Source organism: Aulonocara sp. 'chitande type north' Nkhata Bay, linkage group LG13, assembly GCF_057382095.1.
Source record: "Aulonocara sp. 'chitande type north' Nkhata Bay isolate Kocher_YH1m ecotype deep benthic linkage group LG13, A_spYH_male_GT1.1, whole genome shotgun sequence".
Lineage (NCBI taxonomy): Eukaryota > Metazoa > Chordata > Actinopteri > Cichliformes > Cichlidae > Aulonocara > Aulonocara sp. 'chitande type north' Nkhata Bay.
In genome coordinates this window covers 32,962,965-32,985,388 of record NC_141356.1, presented here as the reverse complement: position 1 = coordinate 32,985,388, position 22,424 = coordinate 32,962,965, and the positions used below count along the sequence as shown (strand labels likewise).

Sequence of the window (22,424 nt, the reverse complement as noted above, 5' to 3'; positions counted from 1 at the left end):
TTGATCTTATTTGTATGTCTGTTATCTAAATGCATCCTATTTGTGCTCTTCCTCACACTGTCAGTACATCAAGGACTTCTACAACAAGACAGTGGTGGGACGCAATGGAACAGGACTCAGTGAGGAGACCCTGACCCTCATGTACTCTCTGACTGTGTCTGTATTTGCGGTTGGAGGTCTGCTGGGCTCACTCATTGTGGGGATGCTGGTCACACGCTATGGCAGGTAAAACATTCGTCTTCATTTTTTTTGAAACTTAATTACTGAGAAGTATACAACAGTTTCTACTGTACATATGATAAGTAGTGCTGTCAGTGTTAATCTTGTTAAAATTACGTTAACGCCATAACCGCATTAACGCGGCAAATCTCCATTAGCGAGTTAGCGCGGATCGCCCCGTGCGCGGGACTGCACGGCATCAACGCATTAGCACTGTTAGCTCGTTAACGCATTAGCACCGTCCAGGTATGTGTGGGCTGAAATTTCATATATGCAACATACAATATAATTCCTTAAAAAATCCCCCCAAAACTATTTTAAAAACACCATAATACCTGGCGGAGGGTTACCCTGGTGCAGGTGTGCCGCGGTCAGTGGAAGAATCTGCGAGTGTCTCTGTGAGTTTCCCATTACGTCGTAGCTACTCGGTGCTTGTTGGAAGTTTAGGGGTTTTTTTCGCTGTAAAAAGAAGTTTTCTTCCCACGCACAGCGGACACTAATGTTTTTGTCACTTTTTATGGAATCAAACTCAAAGTAAGGTCAGTACTTCCACGCTTTAAACGCTGCACGCTCATACTCTCTCTGCACTCGATATGTGATCCATTGTTGATCTGCACACAGCTGTTGTCACGAACGTCGCACTCGCTTACGTCACTGTCGTGAGACATTCTCACAAAAAAATCACGGTTTTAGTAACGCAGTAACGCAGCGTTCCTACGGGAAAGTAACGGTAATCTAATTACTGTTTTTGCAATAGTAATCCCTTACTTTACTCATTACTTGAAAAAAGTAATCGGATTACGCGTTACTGCCCATCTCTGATGATGGGTTGGTGACACATTTCTCCTTTTTTCCACATTCCTGTCAGTCTACATTTAAATGAAAATAAAATCATATTTATAAGCTGATCAATTTCTTCACATTCATTCACATTCTTCAGATTTATGGTTAATCACAGCGTATGAGCAAAGTTTGTGGCTATTTGGGACTTAAACAGCTTTGCATGTGTGTCAACCCGATATCAGCGTGAAATAGTCACGCCGGTCCACCGTGTTCATTTCACACTATCCAAAGCATGAAATGTGTCGGGAGTTTCGTGTGTGGAGGAGAGGAAGAGATGACCCAAATGCAGGACTCGCGGTGAAAGCTGGTGTTTATTGAACGAACAGGAAATGACTGGCTGACTGAATGAACTGAGCATATGGCGACAACCTAACAGCAACACTGACGCTGAACCGAGATAAACTGAGGGTTTAAATGCAGCGACTCACGAGGATGATGATGAGAGACCGGTGAGTACACGGCTGAACATAATGAATCCAGAAATGGAACATGAGGAAAACAAACAGTGAACATGAACTGAAAATGCAGCGTCAACGACCCAGGAACCCTGACAAAGTGAACACACATGCAGGAGTTGCATTTCCAGCAGAGAAAGCTACTTAAAACCAAGAAATCAGCAGTGAACAAAATTCACTACATTCCAGAGTCCTGAACTGCCAGAATAGCTGGGCAGCTAATATGTATTTACACGAGCATGTGCTAACAATGCCTGTTTACACACATTCCTATATTATTGAATAAATGAAGTGTCTCCCTCTGCTATTACTGCAGCTTCTGCATGCATGTCCATTTCATGCTTTTGAGAGGCAAAGTGTGAAACCGACGCAGTGAACCGGTGTGTCTATTAAACATTTTGCAATGATCCTGGGTTGGTTATGACTGTGTGTATCAGGGGATGGGGTTTCCATTATTGCCCTTGCTGTTTCATAAACCTCTGGGTCACTTACTTTTATGTGCTTTGTACGTGTACTTTCAGGAAGGGGACAGTGGTAAACACAACAGTGTTGGTGTTTATTGCTGCTTTACTCATGGGCTTTAGCAGGATATGTGGGTCACCTGAGATGATCATCATTGGCCGTTTCATCACAGGAATCCACTCAGGTACACACACACACACACACACACACACACACACACACACACACACACACACACACACACACACACACACACACACCAGTCTGAGGAAGGCCATTCCCTGTGTGCAGAGGAAGAAATATTGGCAAAGCACCGTGATAAAAAACTATTTTTTTCCCAGTAGCCCTAATCCTCTTCTGTAATAAACACATCCTCATTCCCAACTCTTTATATACTTTATTTTCAATTAAATTAATGTTTAAAAGTGAATCAGAGTAATATCATAACAATCTTCTTCTTTGCTCTTATTCTTGCAGGCATCTCTCTAAGTGTGGTACCAATGTACTTGGGTGAGATAGCACCAAAGAACTTGAGAGGTTTCCTTGGCCTTGTGCCGAGCATCTTCATTGGAACTGGAGTTTTTGTTGCCCAAATCCTCGGTCTACACGAGCTTCTAGGAAAGGTAGTCAAGCAACCTGCGTGCAGACTGGACTGTAGCATACACTGCTAACAGTATACTTTAAATCAAACAGTCAAGATGTGATTGAAGACTTTCAATTTCAAACGTTCAGAAGGTTTTACAAAATGTGCTCTAAAAACTGTTTAGGAACCAAAGACAATGTTATACATGGTCCCCCCATGTTCAAAGGCTTGTGACTGATTTGTTGCCAAACCAAAATGTTGCTATTAATGAATTATTGCTGGTGTTTTTCTCAGCACTTACTGTTGGTAAGCATAACTGTTGTGTTACTGTTGTAGGAGGAGCACTGGCCCCTCTTTCTTTCAGTGATTGCTGTGCCCACTTTCATCCAGCTGATGTTGTTGCCATGGTTCCCAGAGAGTCCTAGGTACCTGCTGATTGAGAAGCACAACATCCACGCTACCATCAGAGGTCAGTTTGCTTTTAGTGCAACATTATTTAGGTTGGAGGATGAAACAGCGGCACCGTGTCTGTAGGAAGGGTTAGACTTACAGAAGTGTTCAGTGGAGACATTGATTTCTTTACTGTGCTTCAGCAGCTTGTGTGACAGCTTAAAGAAAGCTGTAGAACTGATTGTATTATAGTAATGATCTGCAATAGATGCTGACCTGATTTAAAAAAGATGGAGCTGGGACAGGGGTGCTATATTCTGAGAAAAAAAATCTGAATATATGAGATTAAAATTATGTATTTAAAACTATTTTTCCATATGTCAGGAATCTTGTTGTTCATGGGGGTAAGATTATAAATATCAGTTAGTGGCTCAACTTTAAGAAAATAAGGATCAAGTTTATCAAGACCAAAAGCTTTAAAGCTTCGTGTACCTCCATGACAGAGAGAGAAGCTCAAAAGAAAAGAAAGCCTCCTTTTCACCAGTCAGTTTTAATCCTGGATTGAGGTGGTCTCGCAGTTTTAAACAAGTAACATGTGTATTTAAAACTGAGAAAAGGCAACCAGTCTTGATTAAAATCTACAGCCAGGAAATTTTCACAAAGCTCTAAGGTACCTGTGTGACTGTTTGACAGTGTGGAAGGCTGGAACTGGACACCAGTGATGATGAAGCCGTGATAATGTAAGCTCCACTTTGTTAGTGTGGCCAGGGGGTGTGATGAGGAAAAGAAACCAATGAGCACGGCACATTCACACACACTGAGACGGTGGTGTGGTGACTGGGAGCTTAAAAGCTTTACAATCACAAGGACACCACAAAATGCCACCCTGGGAATATCTAGTTCAAACTATGCTAGTAGGCACTCAGGTCTGTTATGCTTCGGACAGAAATGTGGTTCAGGGTGTAAAATAAATAGTTTATTGCCAGCTATGTAAAAAACAGATATCAAATAAAAGTTGTTAATTTAATTGCATCTACACTGGTAATTGATTCAGAGTTGTGGCTTATTAGTGGGGATGCCAGATGATGATGAAGTCCGAAGAATCATCAACCTTTACATGAGCTCTCACTAAGGTGCAGCTTAAACCAGGGGTGCAAAAGTAGCTGCATACCACAGAAAACACAAAATCAACTAATCGTAAAAGAGGGATTACAAAGACTTAAACATTCTGGGTCACCACAGAGATCCAGTGGGTTGTGCCTGAGCCTCCCACCGAGGCCCAAACATCCTGCAATATGTAGTAAAATTTGCATTCAAGGTAAAAATGACAAAAGTATATACCAATCAAATTGCTCTGCTCGAGTCCCAGATAAAAAACGGCCAACGATATGCTTCTGCAGCTACGACCTATAAACTCACCTGTTTACTCCCCAGTAAAGTAATTAAATTCATTGGACAAAATAAGAACATACCAGTAATCCATGGAGGAAACGCTTCTGAGAAAATAATCTGCAGGCAATCACAACAAAAGGACCAGCAGCCTCAATCAACAACCATATTCAGACTGAAGTAGCAGCGGCATGGATGTGACCTGTAACAGCTAGGAAGGTCAGGTGACCGAAGCCCCGGGTACGTACAGCAGCCGGCGTGCCAGAGAGGGATGCTCAGGTAGCAGCTACAATCACATGATAGTGATGGTGTGATGAACCCTAACAAATATGTCAAATACTGCATTTCTGGCCAATCGCTTCACCAACGGGCAGATGACACGAAGGCTACGTCCACACGTTTTCTCTCCGTTTTGGCCGCCCGTCCACACTGAGAAGCCGTTTTTGCTCAAGGAAAACGCAGCGTTTGGAAAACGCTCTCGAAAACACACGCATTTGAAAACGGTGCTTTCGCGTCGCAGTGTGGACAGTGAAAACGGAGACTTTCGAAAACGCTGACGCATGTTAGTCATGTGATGTAATAAGAAGCCCCTCGAAGCATAAGTAACAGAGGATTCAGCATCACCTGATCCAGCCCTAGCTACAGTATATATTATTTATCAAAAAAAAGATGTTAAAAACCAGCCAGTGTTACGTGTCGTAGACTTCTCAACCAAAAATCTCACACAACTGTTAGAACATGTGACTCAGACATACAGGCAGGTTGAAAGGTGCAGCTGTCGTTGTTTTATAAGATTCAGATCACCAATACTCCACTAATAAACAGGAAATGCAACATGCATGTTGATGAGGAAGTCAGAGTCGCAGGGAACAAGATTTTATTTCTAGGTTTGACTGAGGCCAGGGAAAGTCCAGTGTTCTCAGGTGTTGAGGTGGAAACCCAGAGGAGTTCAAAAGCTGTCTGCAATCATTACAGAAACATTGTTATTTTTTTATTTATATGTAAATCTCATAAATCCAGGGAGTTTCTCTCAGACCACAGTCCTCCTCCCCAGTTCACTATATATATATATATATATATATATATATATATATATATATATATATATATATATATATATTGGTAAGTATATGTGGTGTGTGTGTATTTTTAAACGATGCACTATAACCACGCTACTCTTTTCTCTTAGCTCTGAAGTGGTACAGAGCTAAATGTAACATCCAGGCTGAGATTGAAGAGATGCAGGAGGAGCAGCGTTCCCTGTTCTCAGTGGAAACACTGTCAGTATGGAAACTGATGCTGGATGACACGGTCCGATGGCAGGTGCTGAGTGTGGTGGTCATCAACATTGGCATGCAGCTGTCTGGCATCGACGCTGTAAGAACAGTAAATAGTTATACACACGTGTAGATGTTGTAGCAGAAATCAACCTTTTTGCATTTTTACAGCTGCTGAGGTGTTAAAGCATGGAGGAGCAAGAGAGTCACGCACATTGAAATAAAGCATGTTATGAATGGATCAGCAAGTCTGCAGTTAAATATGAATATAAAATATGAAACTCATTTACAAATGACTTTTTAACGTAATTTGTGGAGTGAGACATTAAATTAATCATGTGAGAATTTAACGAATAATAAATAATATGTGTAATTATAAATAAATATTTCTAAATACGTTATTATTCATCCATCATTTAATTGTTCAAACAAAAAAAGGTTTTACACAAAAAACATTAAACACTCAACAAAATCCTTTTTTAAAATGCAGTAAGTCAAATGACTCATGAGGCTCATGTTAGCTTGTTAGAAGACATCCCAGCAGTACTATCTTACTACCATTGTTATTTAGTTAATGTGCTCTTCACAAATAGAGCCTGAAGCAGCTACTGCTGTTAGGACCAGCCCCAACATGATGTTACATCTACACTGTTACACCTGTCTCTCTGTCATTTTCATGTGTTATTTATTACTTCTACTGACTCGCTCTCTTCTACCTGCTTCCTACTCTACATATCACAGTGTTATTTGTGAACATCATGTCTTGGCATTCACTCTTTTCTCTGTATTATTTTAGGTTCTTTACTTTACAATATAAATACAGTATATATCTAAATATCACCATGAGGCGACTGCTGTTCTGATTTGAATTAATAGAAATGTAATTGAATTAAATAATACTCCGTGCAGATTTCTGCTTGACCTCCATCCTCTTCCTAGCTGCCCTAATCCTCTGCACTTCCTTCTCCTCTCTGTCTTCATCATTTTCATAATCAGATCTTCAAAGTACTCATTTGTACATTTCCATGTAATCAGTGTTACCCTGACCTGCTGCACACCCAGCTTGACCTCTCCCTCTCTAGCCACTGAATAGAAATCCTTTTGTTATTCTTTGTGTCCAGCCTCACATACAATTCCCCATAAACTTTTTCCTTTGCCATCTCTCTTTGCTGACTTCCCAGTAGTCCTGTCTGCTTTTTTCATCTTACGCGGAAGGCATTTAACCCTTGCCATTGGGTGGATTCATGGCAGTGTGGAGTCCACTGAAGTCTGGGACTGCAATGACCCAGACTGAGGAATCTTTGGAATGTGGAGACCATGTGGAACGGGCTCTGGCGCTGAAGCGCTCGCACTCACACGCTGACAGCATAGAGTCTGCTGGCTGCATGGAGACCTCTGCCCCAGGCTCAGACAGGGATTAGTGGGGCACTCGACTCTGGGAGAAGCAAAAGCCTCCACACAGCTCACACAAAAAATATATTTTTTGAGAGGACTGTTCCAAGAGCACAATTAACAGTCTTTAAGTTGGCAGACTCAGGCACAGGCTCTGTAAACGCCAAGATGTGAATGAGTGAACCTGCACAAGACAAAACTCTGAACTTTCAGGCTGGAAAACAGAAAACTCAGTATGTCTGTGAAGGTTCTCAGTCATCCAGGTCATCGTAGTCAAAGGAGCTTGCAAAAAAAAGCGTCTGGACTTCTTTAAGTTGCTTGAAGACGTTTCACCTCTCATCCGAGAAGCTTCTTCAGTTCTAAGGTCAAATGGTGGAGAGTCCCAGATATAAACCTAGTGGGAGTTTCCCCCCACAGAGGGACAAAAGGACCCCTGATGATCCTGTAATCGCCTGAGCCAAGGTGGGAAACTGGGTGTGGGTCCCAATCAGCCAGAGTTTCGGGTGAGCTCATTGTGAAACCTGGCCCCACCTTATCATGCGAATTCCTGAGGTCAGATGGCCCAGGATGTGAGTGGGCGTTAAGGCGTCTGGGAAGGATCTCAAAACTGGATTATAGATGACAGAGAGTTGGTGTCGTAAACCCCGCCTCTGTTCAAAGATGGTCGCTCACAGTGGACATAGATGGCTTCTTTCACTCCTCTTTCAAACCATCTGTCCTCTCTGTCCAAAAAACTCAATCTGCAGAGCAGAGCTGAGTGTCTGTAGGAGATGAAAGGAGAAGTTAACTGTGGCCATGGTGAAACTGGAGACAGTATCTTGCATGATTTACAGTATGTTTCAGAGGGTTTACAGCGAATGGGCAGAAATCAAGAGGAAAGGTGAGTGGTTCAGTGGAAAGTGGGAAAGCAGGTGTGTCCTTGTTTTTAAAGCAGTGGCAGCTATCAGTTTGACTCAGTTAAGTTAAACTGACAGTGCTCTTCAAACTTTACAAGGAATGCATGTTAGTGAGCTTGGAATTGCTAAGGAACAAGGGAATGAATGAGAACAGAGTACTACGGAGCAAAAAACATAAACTGTGAATCACGGTCACCATGATGGTGACAAGGATCTGGTGGAAAACAGCTGGTTCTTAAATACCAAGAACTAATTAGACATTGCAAAGCAATTGCAGGAGAGAAAGCCCAGGAAAAGCCACTTTGCTGTGAGTAAGCATGTAATTTCTGCTGCTTCGGGGGTTACCACCACAACAAGCACCAACCAGCTTATAGTCACAGTTCAGTGCAACAGCCTCAGGAATGGGGCTGAACAGGGTCCATTGACACTCAGTGTCCTCATTCTCTGAATCCTGTCAAAGCTCTGCCGGAGGTGAGAGTTGATGATCTCATGGGCCTCTGCTAGGAGTTCTCAGAACACCCTCCATATATGTTTGGGTGCACCAGGTCTGTCCAGTGTCCTCCACTGGCCACCTAATCCAACTCACCACCAAGTGGTGATCAGCTGACAGCTCAGTCTCTCACTTCACCCAAGCCTCCAGAACATGCAGCCATGGCTGATCCTCGACGTACGGCCCGGGGGGGTCTGGTCCCATGTACACTTATGGACACTTTTCTGTTTGACCATGGTGTGCAGTATGGACAAACTGTGGTTTGCAGAAGAGAACTGTGCAAAGAATCAGGTACGACTGGTTGGTTCCTCCCAATCACAACCCTCCAGCTTTCACTGTCATTGCCCACATGAGCACTGAAGTTTCCCAGTAAGAAGTCCCCAGGTGGAGCACCCTCAACCAGCCATCCCACTCTCCAGGAGATTGGTTCCAGAGCCCAAGCTCTATGTTGAGGTGAGCCCAACTACAGTATATCTAGCCAGTACCTCTCAATCTGTCACCTCTCACACTAGTTCAGGTCCTTCCCCTTCAGGTTTTATGTCCCCATTGCCAACCTCTGAAGCTGGGTTTTGGTCCGCCAGGGTCTCTGCCTTTGTCCGACTCCCAACACACACTGCGCCTGACTCCTACGGTGCCTCCTGCAGGTGATGGACCTACAGGAGTGTGATCTCATGCCCCATCTTTGGGCTGCACTCAGCCAGGCTCCATGGACTAAGGCCCGGCCACTAGGTGCTCACCCTCCCCCAGGCCTGGCTCCATGGCAGTGCCCTGGTCGCGGTAACCCCATCCTGGGCAGTGTGAACTGTTCCCTTAAGGCTCTCATAGGGTTTTCTGAATCGCTCTTTGTCTGGTCTCTCACCCAAGACCAATTTCCCATGGGATACCTACCAGGGGGCAAAACGCCCACCAGCAAGATTCCCCCTGGGATCCCAGGGACACACATACCCCTCTACAATGATAAGGTAAAGGTTTACAGAGGGGAGGTATTTTAATTTAGTAATGTATTTTAATGTGATCTTAATGAAGGAGTGAAAAAACTGTCTGACGGCCGTCTATGTCGTGGAAAAAACTGCTGAAAGACTAAAGTTAAAAACGGTCTCTGGATGAATGGTCACCAATGTTAAAAAAAAAGATATCAGAGTGGTAAATGCCTTGTATATATGTTGTGTGTGTGTGTGTGTTTGTGTGTGTGTGTACTTCTTCTAAAAAAAAGTTTAAAAAAAAGAGGTAAATAACTGCACAATTGAGGAGAGTCAATAATTTACATAAAAATTTACATATAAAAAAAGGTTAATGGTTATATGGTTAATAGTGTTGATTTTTTTGTTGTTGAATTATGTTTATTTTATTTTATTTTTTAAAGAAAAAAATGTTAAAAACCATTGTCATTATAACCTTAATGGCCTGCTTTGCCTTTTTTTTTTTACAAGCAAATTCCAGTTCTAATAAAATAATAATCATAATAAGTCATAATCTGGTCTTAAAGGACTTAAATAAGGTAAATACAACTTCAGATGAACAAAAATGTGATATATCACATGATACTTATTTTAAAATATTAGCTGAAAAAGTTGTGTTATTGCAATAGCAACACCTCGATTCTTTTCATTTTCAGCCGTCCTGTTTTAGATTTGCTGTTGAGATTATTTTCCTGTTAGTTTGTTCAGTTTTGGCCAAGCTTTAGCTGTTGGACAGATGACTTCACCTTTGACTCTACAATACTCTGGTATTCAGACAAGCCTATGGATTACTCAGTGACTACAAAGTGCCTGGGTCTTGTGGCTACAAAGCACTATGAGGTGTTTTTGCTGTGTATTGTGCATTATTGTCACATATCTTCACTTTGGTCTCATCTGTCCAAGCAACATTTTTCCAGAGGTTTCGTGGTTTGTTCAGCAGCTAAAGCTAAAACATACTGCAATGTTCTTTTTCCTGTTAGTGTTTTTTCTGGTGACTCTTTCAAAGCTAAATATTCAGTTTTGTTTTTTAATTTTACATTTATGAACTGAAAACAAGAACTCTGAGATTTAGCCCTTGGAGTTTCTCTGTGCACTGTATTGCAGTTCTGTAGCAGACGTTATTATTAAGAAATTATTATCATTATTATTATTATTATTAACCTAATAATATATACATAATTTTAATCAAAATGACCAATTTCCTTTCTTTAATAAACCACACAAAAAAAAATACAACAAGTTGACTGCACGGACTACTTTTGTCATTTGCTTTTCTTCAACAAAATGACTGATATTCTGTAGTGCCTTTACTGTAGACAGTAAAGATGACTTTCTGCCTTAAGTCGTGTTTTTTAAGTCACTGAAAAGCATCCTCTACTTGGTTGAGATCAGGTGACCTATTTACCTGAACAATATCCTGTGTCTTTACTTTGAGAAACTATTGGGTTGCTTCTTCAAAGCAAAGGGACAGTGCCACAAACATTATCCCTGTGCTGTGAAGTGCTGTCCAAACAGATCTGCAACATTTTGCTGAATCTGAGCAGTGTAGCTATTTACGCTTCAGAGTTCCCCCTGCTACTCGTCTCAGCATGCCCATGCCACCATATTTCCTCCACCATGTTTAAAACACGATGTGGTGTATATCAGGTCATGCGCTGTTCTTTTCTTTCTCCATACCATTCCCATCATTCTTGTATAAGCCAATCTTGATTTTATCTGTCCAAAGATTTTTTTTCAAGAACCGTGCAGGCTCTTTTAGTTATATTTTTTAGTAAAGTATCCTCTTGAGTGTGACCAGTGTTTTGCACCTTGTAAACCTTCTGTATTTACATGCATCAAGGTGTTAGTTTGACAATGACATGCCAACCTTCTTAAGAGTGCTCTTGATGTTGTAGAGGGGTTTTACTTAACCAAGGAAGGATTACTGTAGTTTTCCATGACACTTATTGCTGCTGAAGTGCATTCATCATCATTTGTTTACATTTTTGGTGATTTGGCCACTTTTAACATGTTTTCTAAATGAAGAGCTAATAAATAGAACTTCAACACTAAAGAATAAACTCCAGATCTCCATCTGTTAATTTTTTGTAAAATAATAAAGACCAAAACTGTTAGGGATTTACACTGAACAAAAATATACATGCAACACTTTTGTTTTTGCTCCCATTTTCCATGAGCTGAACTTAAAGATCTGAAACATTTTCTACAAACACAAAGGAGCCATGACTGTCAAATATAGTTCAAAAATCTGTCTAAATCTGTGTGAGTGAGAGCTTCTCGTTCGCCGAGATCATCCATCCCACCTCACAGGTGTGGCATGTCATGGTGCTGATTGGACAGCATGAATATCGCACAGGTGTGCCTGAGACTGCCCACAATAAAAGCCCACTCTGAAATATGCAGTATGATCACACAGCACAATGCTACAGATGTCGCAAAACCAGTCAGTATCTGGTGCAACACATCCAATGGAGATGTGTTGCCTGCGTGAGGCAAATGGTGTGCATTGGGCATAGAGTTGATCAGGTTGTTGATTGTTGGTCCACTCCTCTTCAATACTTGTGCAAAGTTGCTGAATATTGGCAGGAACTGGAACACGCTGTCGTATACGCCGAGCCGAGCGTCCCAAACATGTCTGGTGAGTATGCTGGCCATGCAAGAACTGGGATGTTTTCTACTTCCAAGGAATTGTGTACAGATCCTTGCAATATGGGGTCGTGCATTATCATGCTGTAGCATGAGCTTATGGTCATGGATAAATGATAACCCCACCGCCACCATGGGTCACTCAATCCACAACGCTGACGTCAGCATACTGCTCATCCACACAACGCCACACAAGCTGTCTGCCATCTGCCCTGCACAGTAAAAACATCTGTCATCAAAACACCTCTCCAACGTGGCAGACGCCATCAAATGAGAGCATTCGCCCACTCAAGGTGTCATGGTCCCTGTGCCTCACCAGCTGATTCTGTGTTAGGCAACATGTTTTCTCTCTCTCTCTCTCTCCTGCCGGGGCGATGCTCATTATGGGCTCCCGCCCCTGGCCCACGCACCTGCTGCCTATCGGGATAATCACAAGGCCGATTTAAGACAGCAGCACTGTGTCACTCGTCGCTGGATCGTTGAGTTATCAGCGTCAGTCGCTCAGTAGATTGTAAATAAGGATCTGTGAGTTCGTTCCGTCTGTTCGCCTCTAACTATAATCTCTGTGTACAGATCTATCCCGGACCTTTCCCAGCCGGCCTGTCATCCCGTGGACGAGTGAGTGGATGGTGTTTCCCCAGTGTGGGGAGTGAAGAGAGAGCCTTTGGAGGGCGTCAGATTCCCGTCTTTTCCCTCACACACCCCAGAACCCTGGACCCCCCTCCCCTCCCTCCAGCACTTTGTAAATAGCATCACCTGGTGTCGATGTGTAAATAAAATCTGTAAATCCTGTAAGGAGTCCCGGTCTGCGCCTGAGTCCGTTAACTGAAACCTGACACAAGGTGGTTAAAGTGACAAACTGCAGTCAGGTCCAGACCCCGATGAGGACCACGAGCATGCAGATGAGCTTCCCTGAGACGGTTTCTGACAGTTTTTGCAGAAATTCTTTGGTTATGCAAACCGATTGTTGCTGCAGCTGTCTGGGTGGCTGGTCTCCACCTGGTCGACCATCCTGGAGGTGAACATGCTGGATGTGGAGGTCCTGGACTGGTGTGGTTACATGTGGTCTGCGATTGTGAGGCCGGTTGATGTACGGCCAAATTCTCTGAAACACCTTTGAAGACGGCTTATGGCAGAGAAATGAACGTTCATTTCACAGGCAACAGTTCTGGTTGACATTCGTGCAGTCAGCATGCCAATGGCACGCTCCCTCAAAAGCTGCGACATCTGTAGCATTGTGCTGTGTGATCAAACTGCATATTTCAGAGTGGGCTTTTATTGTGGGCAGTCTCAGGCACACCTGTGCGATATTCATGCTGTCCAATCAGCACACCTGTGAGGTGGGATGGATGATCTCGGCGAACGAGAAGTTCTCACTAACACAGATTTAGACAGATTTGTGAACAATATTTGACAGTCATGGCTCCTTTGTGTTTGTAGAAAATGTTTCAGATCTTTAAGTTCAGCTCATGGAAAATGGGAGCAAAAACAAAAGTTTGCGGTAATATTTTTGTTCATTGTATGTAGAAATATTCCGTACACTTTATGCAATACTTGTCTTTAACCCACTGTATTAAATATGGAAGTGAGCATTTCAATCACACCTTGACTGACTGTCAGATATTTACCTGCATTTCTCTTTCACCACAGATATGGTTCTACACCAACAGCATCTTTGAAAATGCTGGAATTCCAGCTCCAGAGATCCAGTATACCACAGCAGGAACAGGAATTATAGAGATCATTGCTGGACTCATTGGGGTAAGCATACAAATTAGAATTCATGCAATTATATAGCAGTTGATGTTACCTTTGTATTAGTGTTGTATTGCATTTTATTTCCACAAAAACAGATATTCATCATGTACAGAACTGAAATCAGGAAGTGATTTTGGGGCCAGCTTAGCTTAAAGGAGGGAAGCAGAGAGAAACACCTTGCCTAGCTGTTTCCATTGTTGCAAAATATTTTGAGTGCTCGAGTTTATCAGAAAAACACTATATAAGAATCAGTCCATCACATTAGGTACTAGTTTGCAACAGTGTCGATAGCAACAGCACCATCGTCCTCCAGTTGACACACACTGACTCACACTGCATTGCAGCAGACAAGGTGGCGCAAAGCTGAACACATGAACAGTAGCTGACAACAACACTGCAAATGCTGCTGCAAGTATTTATCAGACAAATGGTCAAATGGTGAAAATCCAGTTGTTGATAGGCCTTTATAGGTAATGTATATGAAACAGAAAATTTGGAATCACCAATTAACATAACACATCTCTGACCTGTGAAAGGAAGTAGGAGTGCATGAAGACTCCGTACAGAATGGCTCCAAAAAACTGGTGCATGCAATGGTGCTAACCAGTGCTAAGCAAGGAAGCAAGTTTATCATACTGCCCATATGTTAATGCGAATACACAGTCATCACATGATAGCATAATACTAATATTTGTTGTCTAAAAAGTCTTATGTCCAAAACTGAAACTGGAAACGTCTGAGAAAAGTTTACCAGCAACGTTATTTTTGTGCCACTATTCTGAGCGCACGTAAAAAATGTTTGCAGGTGCAAGTGTTGCATTTTGAGGAGAAATTTATTTTGAGCGAAGAAAAGCTGAATTTGAGCGAATAAACTTCATTGCTGCCTGCAAAAAATGTATTTCAGTGTTTGCTATTATCCACACACACACACAACAGCAGCCCCTCTCGCTCAGTTTTTGTATTTGCGCTCGCAATGTGTTGCTCGCGCTCTCAACATTTCTGCCTGTGCGCGTTCAACTCTTTGTGTACATCGTTATAGTTGTACCACAAAACCAGCCAATCACAGACTTGGATGCAAAAAAATCTGATTGGCTGTTTTGGTCTCCAATCAGCTCGAAATGACGAAATGCAATATCCCAGAATGCATTTGTCCAAAACTCAAACGAGGCAGTCGCGGAGGAACACAGAGTGGCGGAGTTTGAAATATTACTCTGTCTGAGTCACAAAATAAACTTTAAAGATATTTTCATGCGAGAATGTTTCTGTGTGAACTTCAAATATCTGCTCGATTCATCAGGACATCACATATTTGCACAAGTGCTCTGACGTTTTCGGAGATGCCTGTTACCCACCAGCTGACCGCACAGCTGGACTGGCCAAAGTTTTATGTTTGTTTGTTTTTGTAACAGTATAAACAATGAAAGGTGGTGGATTAGTCAATTGGTCATCATCAACTCTGGGCTGGACCAATTACAACCAGAGATGGGCAGTAACGCGTTACTTGTAACGCGTTACTGTAATCTGATTACTTTTTTCAAGTAACGAGTAAAGTAAGGGATTACTATTGCAAAAACAGTAATTAGATTACCGTTACTTTCCCGTAGGAACGCTGTGTTACTGCGTTACTTAAACCGTGATTTTTTTGCGAGAATGTCTCACGACAGTGACGTAAGCGAGTGCGACGTTCGTGACAACAGCTGTGTGCAGATCAACAATGGATCATATATCGAGTGCAGAGAGAGTATGAGCGTGCAGCGTTTAAAGCGTGGAAGTACTGACCTTACTTTGAGTTTGATTCCATAAAAAGTGACAAAAACATTAGTGTCCGCTGTGCGTGGGAAGAAAACTTCTTTTTACAGCGAAAAAACCCCTAAACTTCCAACAAGCACCGAGTAGCTACGACGTAATGGGAAACTCACAGAGAAACTCGCGGATTCTTCCACTGACCGCGGCACACCTGCACCAGGGTAAACCTCCGCCTACCCCACTCCTGCTTTACAGGTGAAAATAGAGCAACAGGACCGCTGAGTCTTTGACTTTATTTATTTTCTGCTGTGTTTTACTTGCATCTATTTGAAAGACTGAGTGTAAACACACAAAATATTTTATTTTATGTGCTGGAATGTGCAGAAAATAGGTTTAAAAATAGGTTTAGAATTGTTATATATATATATATATATATATATATATATATAACAATTCTGTAACTGTAACTTCGGTCGTTGCTGTGCTTTTTGGAAGTCGAATTTCCCAGAGGAACCCACCCGAGGGATTAATAAAGTTCTATCTTATCTTATCTTATCTTATCTTATCTTAAATGTTAAACTAATTTCTTCCAGTCAGAGAATGTTGCAGATAATTAAATTTTTGCTTGATGCATAAAGTTAAAAGATTAAAACTAATAAAACAAGTTTTAAAAAGAGACTTTTACATTTGATTACATTTTGTATGATGGATTATGCAGAAAAAGTAGAATTGGGCTGAAAGATCTATCACTTTATCACCTCTTCAGGTTGTAAATCGTGTTTTTAAAAAGTAACTAAGTAACTAAGCAATTAATTACTTTTGAAAATAAGTAATCAGTAAAGTAACTGGATTACTTTCTGGGGGAAGTAATCAGTAATTAGTTACTGATTAGTTTTTTCAAGTAACTTGACCAACACTGATTAACACATCCGTATTGAGGGGAAGAGGAACAGTTTGTGTGGTACTTCAGCTACAATGAAAAAGACACAAAGCTGGAGTTATTCTGTGTTTTTGCTGCACAGCTGTTTCTTCTTCTCTCATTCTCTCCCCTCCCTCTCCTGTTGTTACTTCAGTCATGAAACTGATCAAAGATCACAAGTCCCGTCTCTCTTGTTTATCGCCCACTTTGCGCCAGAAAGAGGAAACCAGCGGATGTCGCGCTGAACAACAGCAGCACGTTTAAGCTTGATCAGCTGTTGTTAGAATTGATTTAATATTACTTTCTAGTATCAGCGGATGTTTGCTGGAAACAGCCAATCAGATTTTTTTGCATCCAAGTCTGTGATTGGCTGGTTTTGTGGCACAAATATAACGGTGTACAGAAAGTTGAGCGCACACGGGCAGAAATGTTGAGAGCGCGAGAAACACGTTGTGAGCGAGCGCAAATGCAAAAACTGAGCGAGAGGGGCTGCTGTTGTGTGTGTGTGGATAATAGCAAACACTGCAATACACTTTTTGCACGCAGCAATGAATTTTGTTCATTCAAATTTAGTTTTTCTTCGCTCAAAGTAAATTTCTCCTCAAAATGCAAAACTTGCACCTGCAAACATTTTTTACATGCGCTCAGAATAGTGGCACAAAAATAACGCCATAGGTTCCTTAACAACTCAAATGATGTTGCATTTAAGTTGGAACAAAAACAGATTGTCACAGTGGTGCAAATGGATGATTGGCTCCACAAGTTCTTTCATGCTGCTTCTGACATTTGGTTAACTGAGGAGTGACATCATTCCAAGTCCTAACATTCAGCTTCCAGCAAAAGGAACGAAGCCCTGATCAGCAACAGCATGTTTTTTTGTTGTTGTCGTCATTTTCCCCCCATGGTACCAAAGTATCCTGTATATTAGCATCAAATGTGAAACTCTAGTATTGCGACACACCTAACGACCATCCAAACTGCTATTTTAAACATCATCATTAGCCCATTGACTCTGTATTTCTAAGGTGAGCTAGGCTAGTGCTTCTCATTTTGTATGCTAAGTTGGTGTAAACACACCTTGAGTCGAAACACAAACACATGTGTTCCACTCAGTAGTGTCTAATAAAGCATCTGTCTCTCCTTATTGAGTGTTTTACTATAGAGAAGCTGGGCCGCAGGCCTCTCATGATTGGGGGTTTTGCTATGATGGGTATCTGCAGTACTGGGATAACACTGGCCCTCATTTTACAGGTAAGTGTGTGTGTGTGTGTGTGTGTGTGTGTGTGTGTGTGTGTGTGTGTGTGAGTGTGTGAGTGAGAGAGAGAGAATACATATTTAAAGCAGTGTTTAACAAAAAGACTCATTTTCGCTTAGAGAAGCTACATAAATACTGTCAGACTTCTTCAATGTTCTGCTGTTTGTTCTCATTGCAGGCTCATTTGTCATTCATGCGCTACATCAGTGTCTGCTGTGTGGTGGGCATTATTGCTGGCTTCTGTATTGGCCCAGGCAAGTTGCTTTATACTGCATGTTAAAGGACTGGTTCATTTAAATGACAACTATTAACAGATTTACCTGTTCAAAGTATTATTTTGGTGTGGTTATCACATGATGTCGACAGAAGCAAAAAACGAAAAAATAAAAACATAAGAGCCAAAAAACAAACTAGTTGATGCATCAAAGCGGTGGCTGCCTGCAAAAATCTAACTGCTGCCCATTTCATATTTGACAGTGATTAAATGGTTTTAACCCTCTCAGGCTCAAGTTTTTTGTTGCTAATGCACAACCAAGTCCTGCAGTGGTAAAAGAAACTCATAAAATATGTATGTGGGGTAATCAGGTTGTTAGTTTTTAACTGTTGGAAATCGGCAACGCCTGCCTGGAGAGGGTTAATATCAAGTAGACAACATTATGTCAGCAGGCATGGCATTCATACAGCTACAGGCGAAACGATTTTCTTTTTCCCACATGTTTTAGAAACCTTTGGAATTTTTGGTATGTTTAATATCCATTTAAACGCGTGTGTTTGGAAACTGGAATCTTTTACTAGCCAGGATTTGTGGATGGGTTATATGTGAACTATTGCTGGGCAGAGCCATGAACAATAGTGTGTTTAGAGACTCGTGCATGATCTCAGATAAACAGACTATCACTGATTGCTGCTAAAAGAGTTTTAAGAGTTATATAAACCAGAATGTAATTTAAGCTTTTGTACAGGTGGATGACAATAGTTTCTAGAGTAGTAAACAGGTGAGTGTAGTCTGCTCTGATTGCAGCTGATGTGTGATGTTATTCTTTTGTAACCTGTGAGTTGCAGGAGGTTTGGGTTGCTCTGTGTAGTGGTTGAACAGCACCCTCTGCAGGTCATGCCTTTAAAAATTTGTCTCTAATTTGTCTCTGAAAATCTTTTGTACTGCAGCTCTAGTTACATTTTCATTTATTCAGACATTTAAAAGTTTAATAAATGCAATTATTTATAAAAGTGATATGCATTCAAATGTTCTAATTTGAAGTTCCCTGACTGTATATTTGACTCTAGGTTCTAGGACCTTCTGTAAGAGAGACAAATAAAGCCGTTTTTACTGACTATAACAGTTAAATATTAATGATATGCATTCTTTGACACGTTTCTCGTGTCCATATGCGGATTTTTAGGCCCAAAGGCTGTATTGGTACGAGAGATGATAAATGAACATGTATTATAAAATCATGAACATAAATAATATAATTCCTTGCACACACCCTGTTAATCTGCACATTAGTTTTGTAATAAAAACTATCTGTTATCTCTGTGTTTCCTCTGGATGCTCCGGCTTCATCCAGGTGCATGTTATAAAGCTGCATATGGATGTAAGGTGGACAAAGTGCCTTATCCTGATCAATAATTGGAGCTATAGGATGAAGAACTTTGGAACTAGAGACCAAAAGAGTCAGATTGTGTTTGTTACTTATAAATTGTCTCAAATGTGAGACTAAATGACTTGTGAACACTACGCTGCGAGAGCATCCAACAGCAATGTGTGACTGATGTTTGGTAAGTCCTGTCTTTTTCCTGTTGCAGCTGGAGTGCCGTTTCTGGTCACGGCAGAGTTGTTTAAACAATCTCACCGACCTGCAGCCTACATCATAGGAGGCTCACTCAACTGGTTGTCCAACTTCACTGTGGGATTCGTCTTCCCATTCTTACAGGTAGAAGCTATACACGGTCGTGGATTTCTTTACAAACGTAGTATGCAGAGAACTGATTGATGTAGTCCTCGAGTACCCACTTATCCAGGATCCAGTTTAGGTCTTTATGCTTTTAATAGATTCTTAAGGAATCTATTAAAAGCATAAAGTCAGGGAGCTGTTAAATCAGGGGGAGCACACAGGATGGAATAGAGCAGCTGTCAGTGACAGCAGACAGGATACTGGTGAAGCCACTAACAGCATGTGGAGGAGACCGGGGTAGGTTTCAAAGTGCTTCGCCTACATCGATCCTGCTAAATGAAGACAGAAGGACACCGGTGCAGTCGTGAGCTGATGTGCTGCTGGCTGAGCTCGACTTCAGAACTAATGCTCAGTTTGCATAATGGGAGTAATGCAGTGTTACGCTTTGTTTTATCTCCCTCAAGTCGATATATCACTGTGAATGCCTCAGAAATCCTTCTCAGTTTCTTACTCCCTGTAGTCCAAGGAAACGTCAGAGTGTAAGAGTAACTACCTATTCTGACATACACAATGTCAGTTTACTCAAAGTGACATGGGTCACCTTTGATTTAAAACCAATTGTCCTTTTCTTTCTTTCTTCCATTTACCTGCAACACCAACCACCAGATGTCAGCCGGAGCTTACTGTTATTTAGTGTTTGCCACCATTTGTGCATCTGTTGCCGTCTATGTCTACATTGTGATCCCAGAGACCAAAAACAAGACCTTCATGGAAATCAGCCAGATGTTCTCGAAGAAAGAAGCAGTCTTAGAGACCCAGAGTCTGATCCATGTTGACCAGCTAAAGCTGCGGAAGCTGAATGGCTACGGTGGTCTAGAACATGCTTCGGTGGAGTTTGACAGCTCTTTGTCTGTACCTTAACTCAGACTTCACAGCCAATTCATTCCTTTGGTATGTACATTGTAACAAAACAACACCTCACCTGTACCCAGTGTGCTATAGCTGAGTGAAGTTATTCTGTCAACTGAATATTTATATCCAAGATTTGTAAGAAAATTTACTTCATGGGTGCTAATTCAAAAGTATTACTCTGGGAGCATGGTGACATCACAGGACTATACATATAGTGAAACAGCCAGACAGGTTGGAAACAATCAACCTGTCTGGTACGCAGACTTAAGACAAATGTCATTACATTTGAAAAACCCATTTCCTCTTTGGCCTGCTGTAATGGACCAGATCTGCCTATGGAACGGACTGTAACTCCCAACAACCCTAGTTTGATAATTGGGTAAGAAAATAGACGAGAGTGTTATACAGAGTTTCAATGGTTGTTCTACACTAAAATACTAGTTTCAGTTTCCCTGAGGTACATTAGGTAAGTGCCCTTGTTCTATCTCGACCCAGCAAATAAATATGTTTTTATGTCAGTCATGATTTCAACCTTGATTATCTTGGTGAGTACGGTGCTATGAAAAATGTTAGCAGTGATGTGCACAACTGCAAGAAATTGTAACCACAACTGTACTTAAAAAAATAATAACCGTTTTAATTATGTTGTCTGTGGAAGGGAAAGTATATTCATGAAAAACTAAAATACAAATGACCTCTGGGGTCATGGAAAAACAGGTCATTTTCAAATAAAGCCCAGCTAGTAATTCTTCTGAAAGGTAAACTTCATTTCTCTCCTCACTGTAACCAGTCATTTTGGGTTCTACACTTAACCAAAATACAAGTGAAAAAATAATTGTCCCAGAAGGAGCTCAGACACCAGCTGTTTGTCCCTTTTGTGTGTCATTTTACATTTTTTGGGTTTAAGCAGCTGATGGTTGTTTAGGTTGTTAGTTTCTTACAACTGACAAGTTCATATTCTGTTTAGTCAGCATTAGCATGTGGAATGGGAAGCAATTAATTAGATAAGATCTTTGTTGGGACAAAGAAAACATGAGAGGATGAGATTGACCCAGCTTTATAGAAATAATAAATATTAAACAAATTGTTATTTCTTTGATCATGAAAAACCTCAGATGCTGTGGATACTGTTACTGCTACTGCACTTTTATGTATATTTTAAAAGATGCTTACTGCAGACAGTTTGGGTGGTAAATTCTGTAAATTGGCTTTTTAGCCAGCATGAGTGAAATGAAATCAGACATGCACAGAATAAACTGTCTTCCTTTCAGTAGGAAACAAGAGCTTGTAGACACAACAGCCTGTAAGAAACGGGTTGTGCACAGTACCACACACAGTACATGACAGAAATACATCTTTTTTTAATCTTTTGTAGTCAGTAAGTCACAATCTAAGAAATCCAAATAACAAACTGCATGTTGTTAAATGTCACCATTTGTTCCATATGTATATTACCTGATGTTAAACATGATGTTTTCTCAAGTTGGTCCTGATATTTTAGACTGTGTCATTACGCTGTGCTGGTTGAATTGTTTTGCAAAGTCTGCTAAAATATAATTTATACAGAAAGTGAAACAGTTTAAATACATGAAAATGTGTACATAAGTCTAAAAGTTGTGAATTGTCAAAAGATAACTACATAAATGAAGTCCTATACCACTGTGCTTTCTGTGTTTTCATTACCAAGCATAGTTGACTGTCATGTTCCAGCAGCATTGTACAGTAATAAGAAAATTATGCTACTAACATATCTAAACTGTAGGAAAGACAAAAGAATCCAAGGCACTGGATTTTTTATTCACCCTCAAAAACACAAATCTAACTCCCTGCTGACCTCTAGTGGTCAGAAAAGAAGTGTCTGCTAGTCCAGTCTAACTGAAAAAACCATTCTTGTAAACAATGTAAACAATGCCAAAATTATGAACATTTACACATTTT

At 41.1% G+C, this 22,424-nt stretch overlaps 1 protein-coding gene across 3 annotated transcripts in view; it reads left to right on the top strand.

Moving 5' to 3' along the window:
• slc2a15a (solute carrier family 2 member 15a) overlaps positions 1–22,133 on the top strand; it is a 30,633-nt gene extending 8,500 nt beyond the window's left edge. For all 3 annotated transcript variants that reach the window (XM_086260065.1, XM_086260067.1, XM_086260068.1), the window contains 10 exons: positions 65–225; positions 2,039–2,163; positions 2,457–2,602; positions 2,899–3,031; positions 5,531–5,718; positions 13,652–13,762; positions 17,574–17,675; positions 17,858–17,933; positions 19,486–19,613; positions 20,241–22,133. In XM_086260065.1, coding sequence (XP_086116191.1) covers positions 65–225; positions 2,039–2,163; positions 2,457–2,602; positions 2,899–3,031; positions 5,531–5,718; positions 13,652–13,762; positions 17,574–17,675; positions 17,858–17,933; positions 19,486–19,613; positions 20,241–20,495 — 1,425 coding nt within the window. In that variant the 3' untranslated portion in view covers positions 20,496–22,133. The remainder of the gene's footprint in view (positions 1–64; positions 226–2,038; positions 2,164–2,456; positions 2,603–2,898; positions 3,032–5,530; positions 5,719–13,651; positions 13,763–17,573; positions 17,676–17,857; positions 17,934–19,485; positions 19,614–20,240) is intronic.
• Positions 22,134–22,424: the final 291 nt, after the last annotated feature.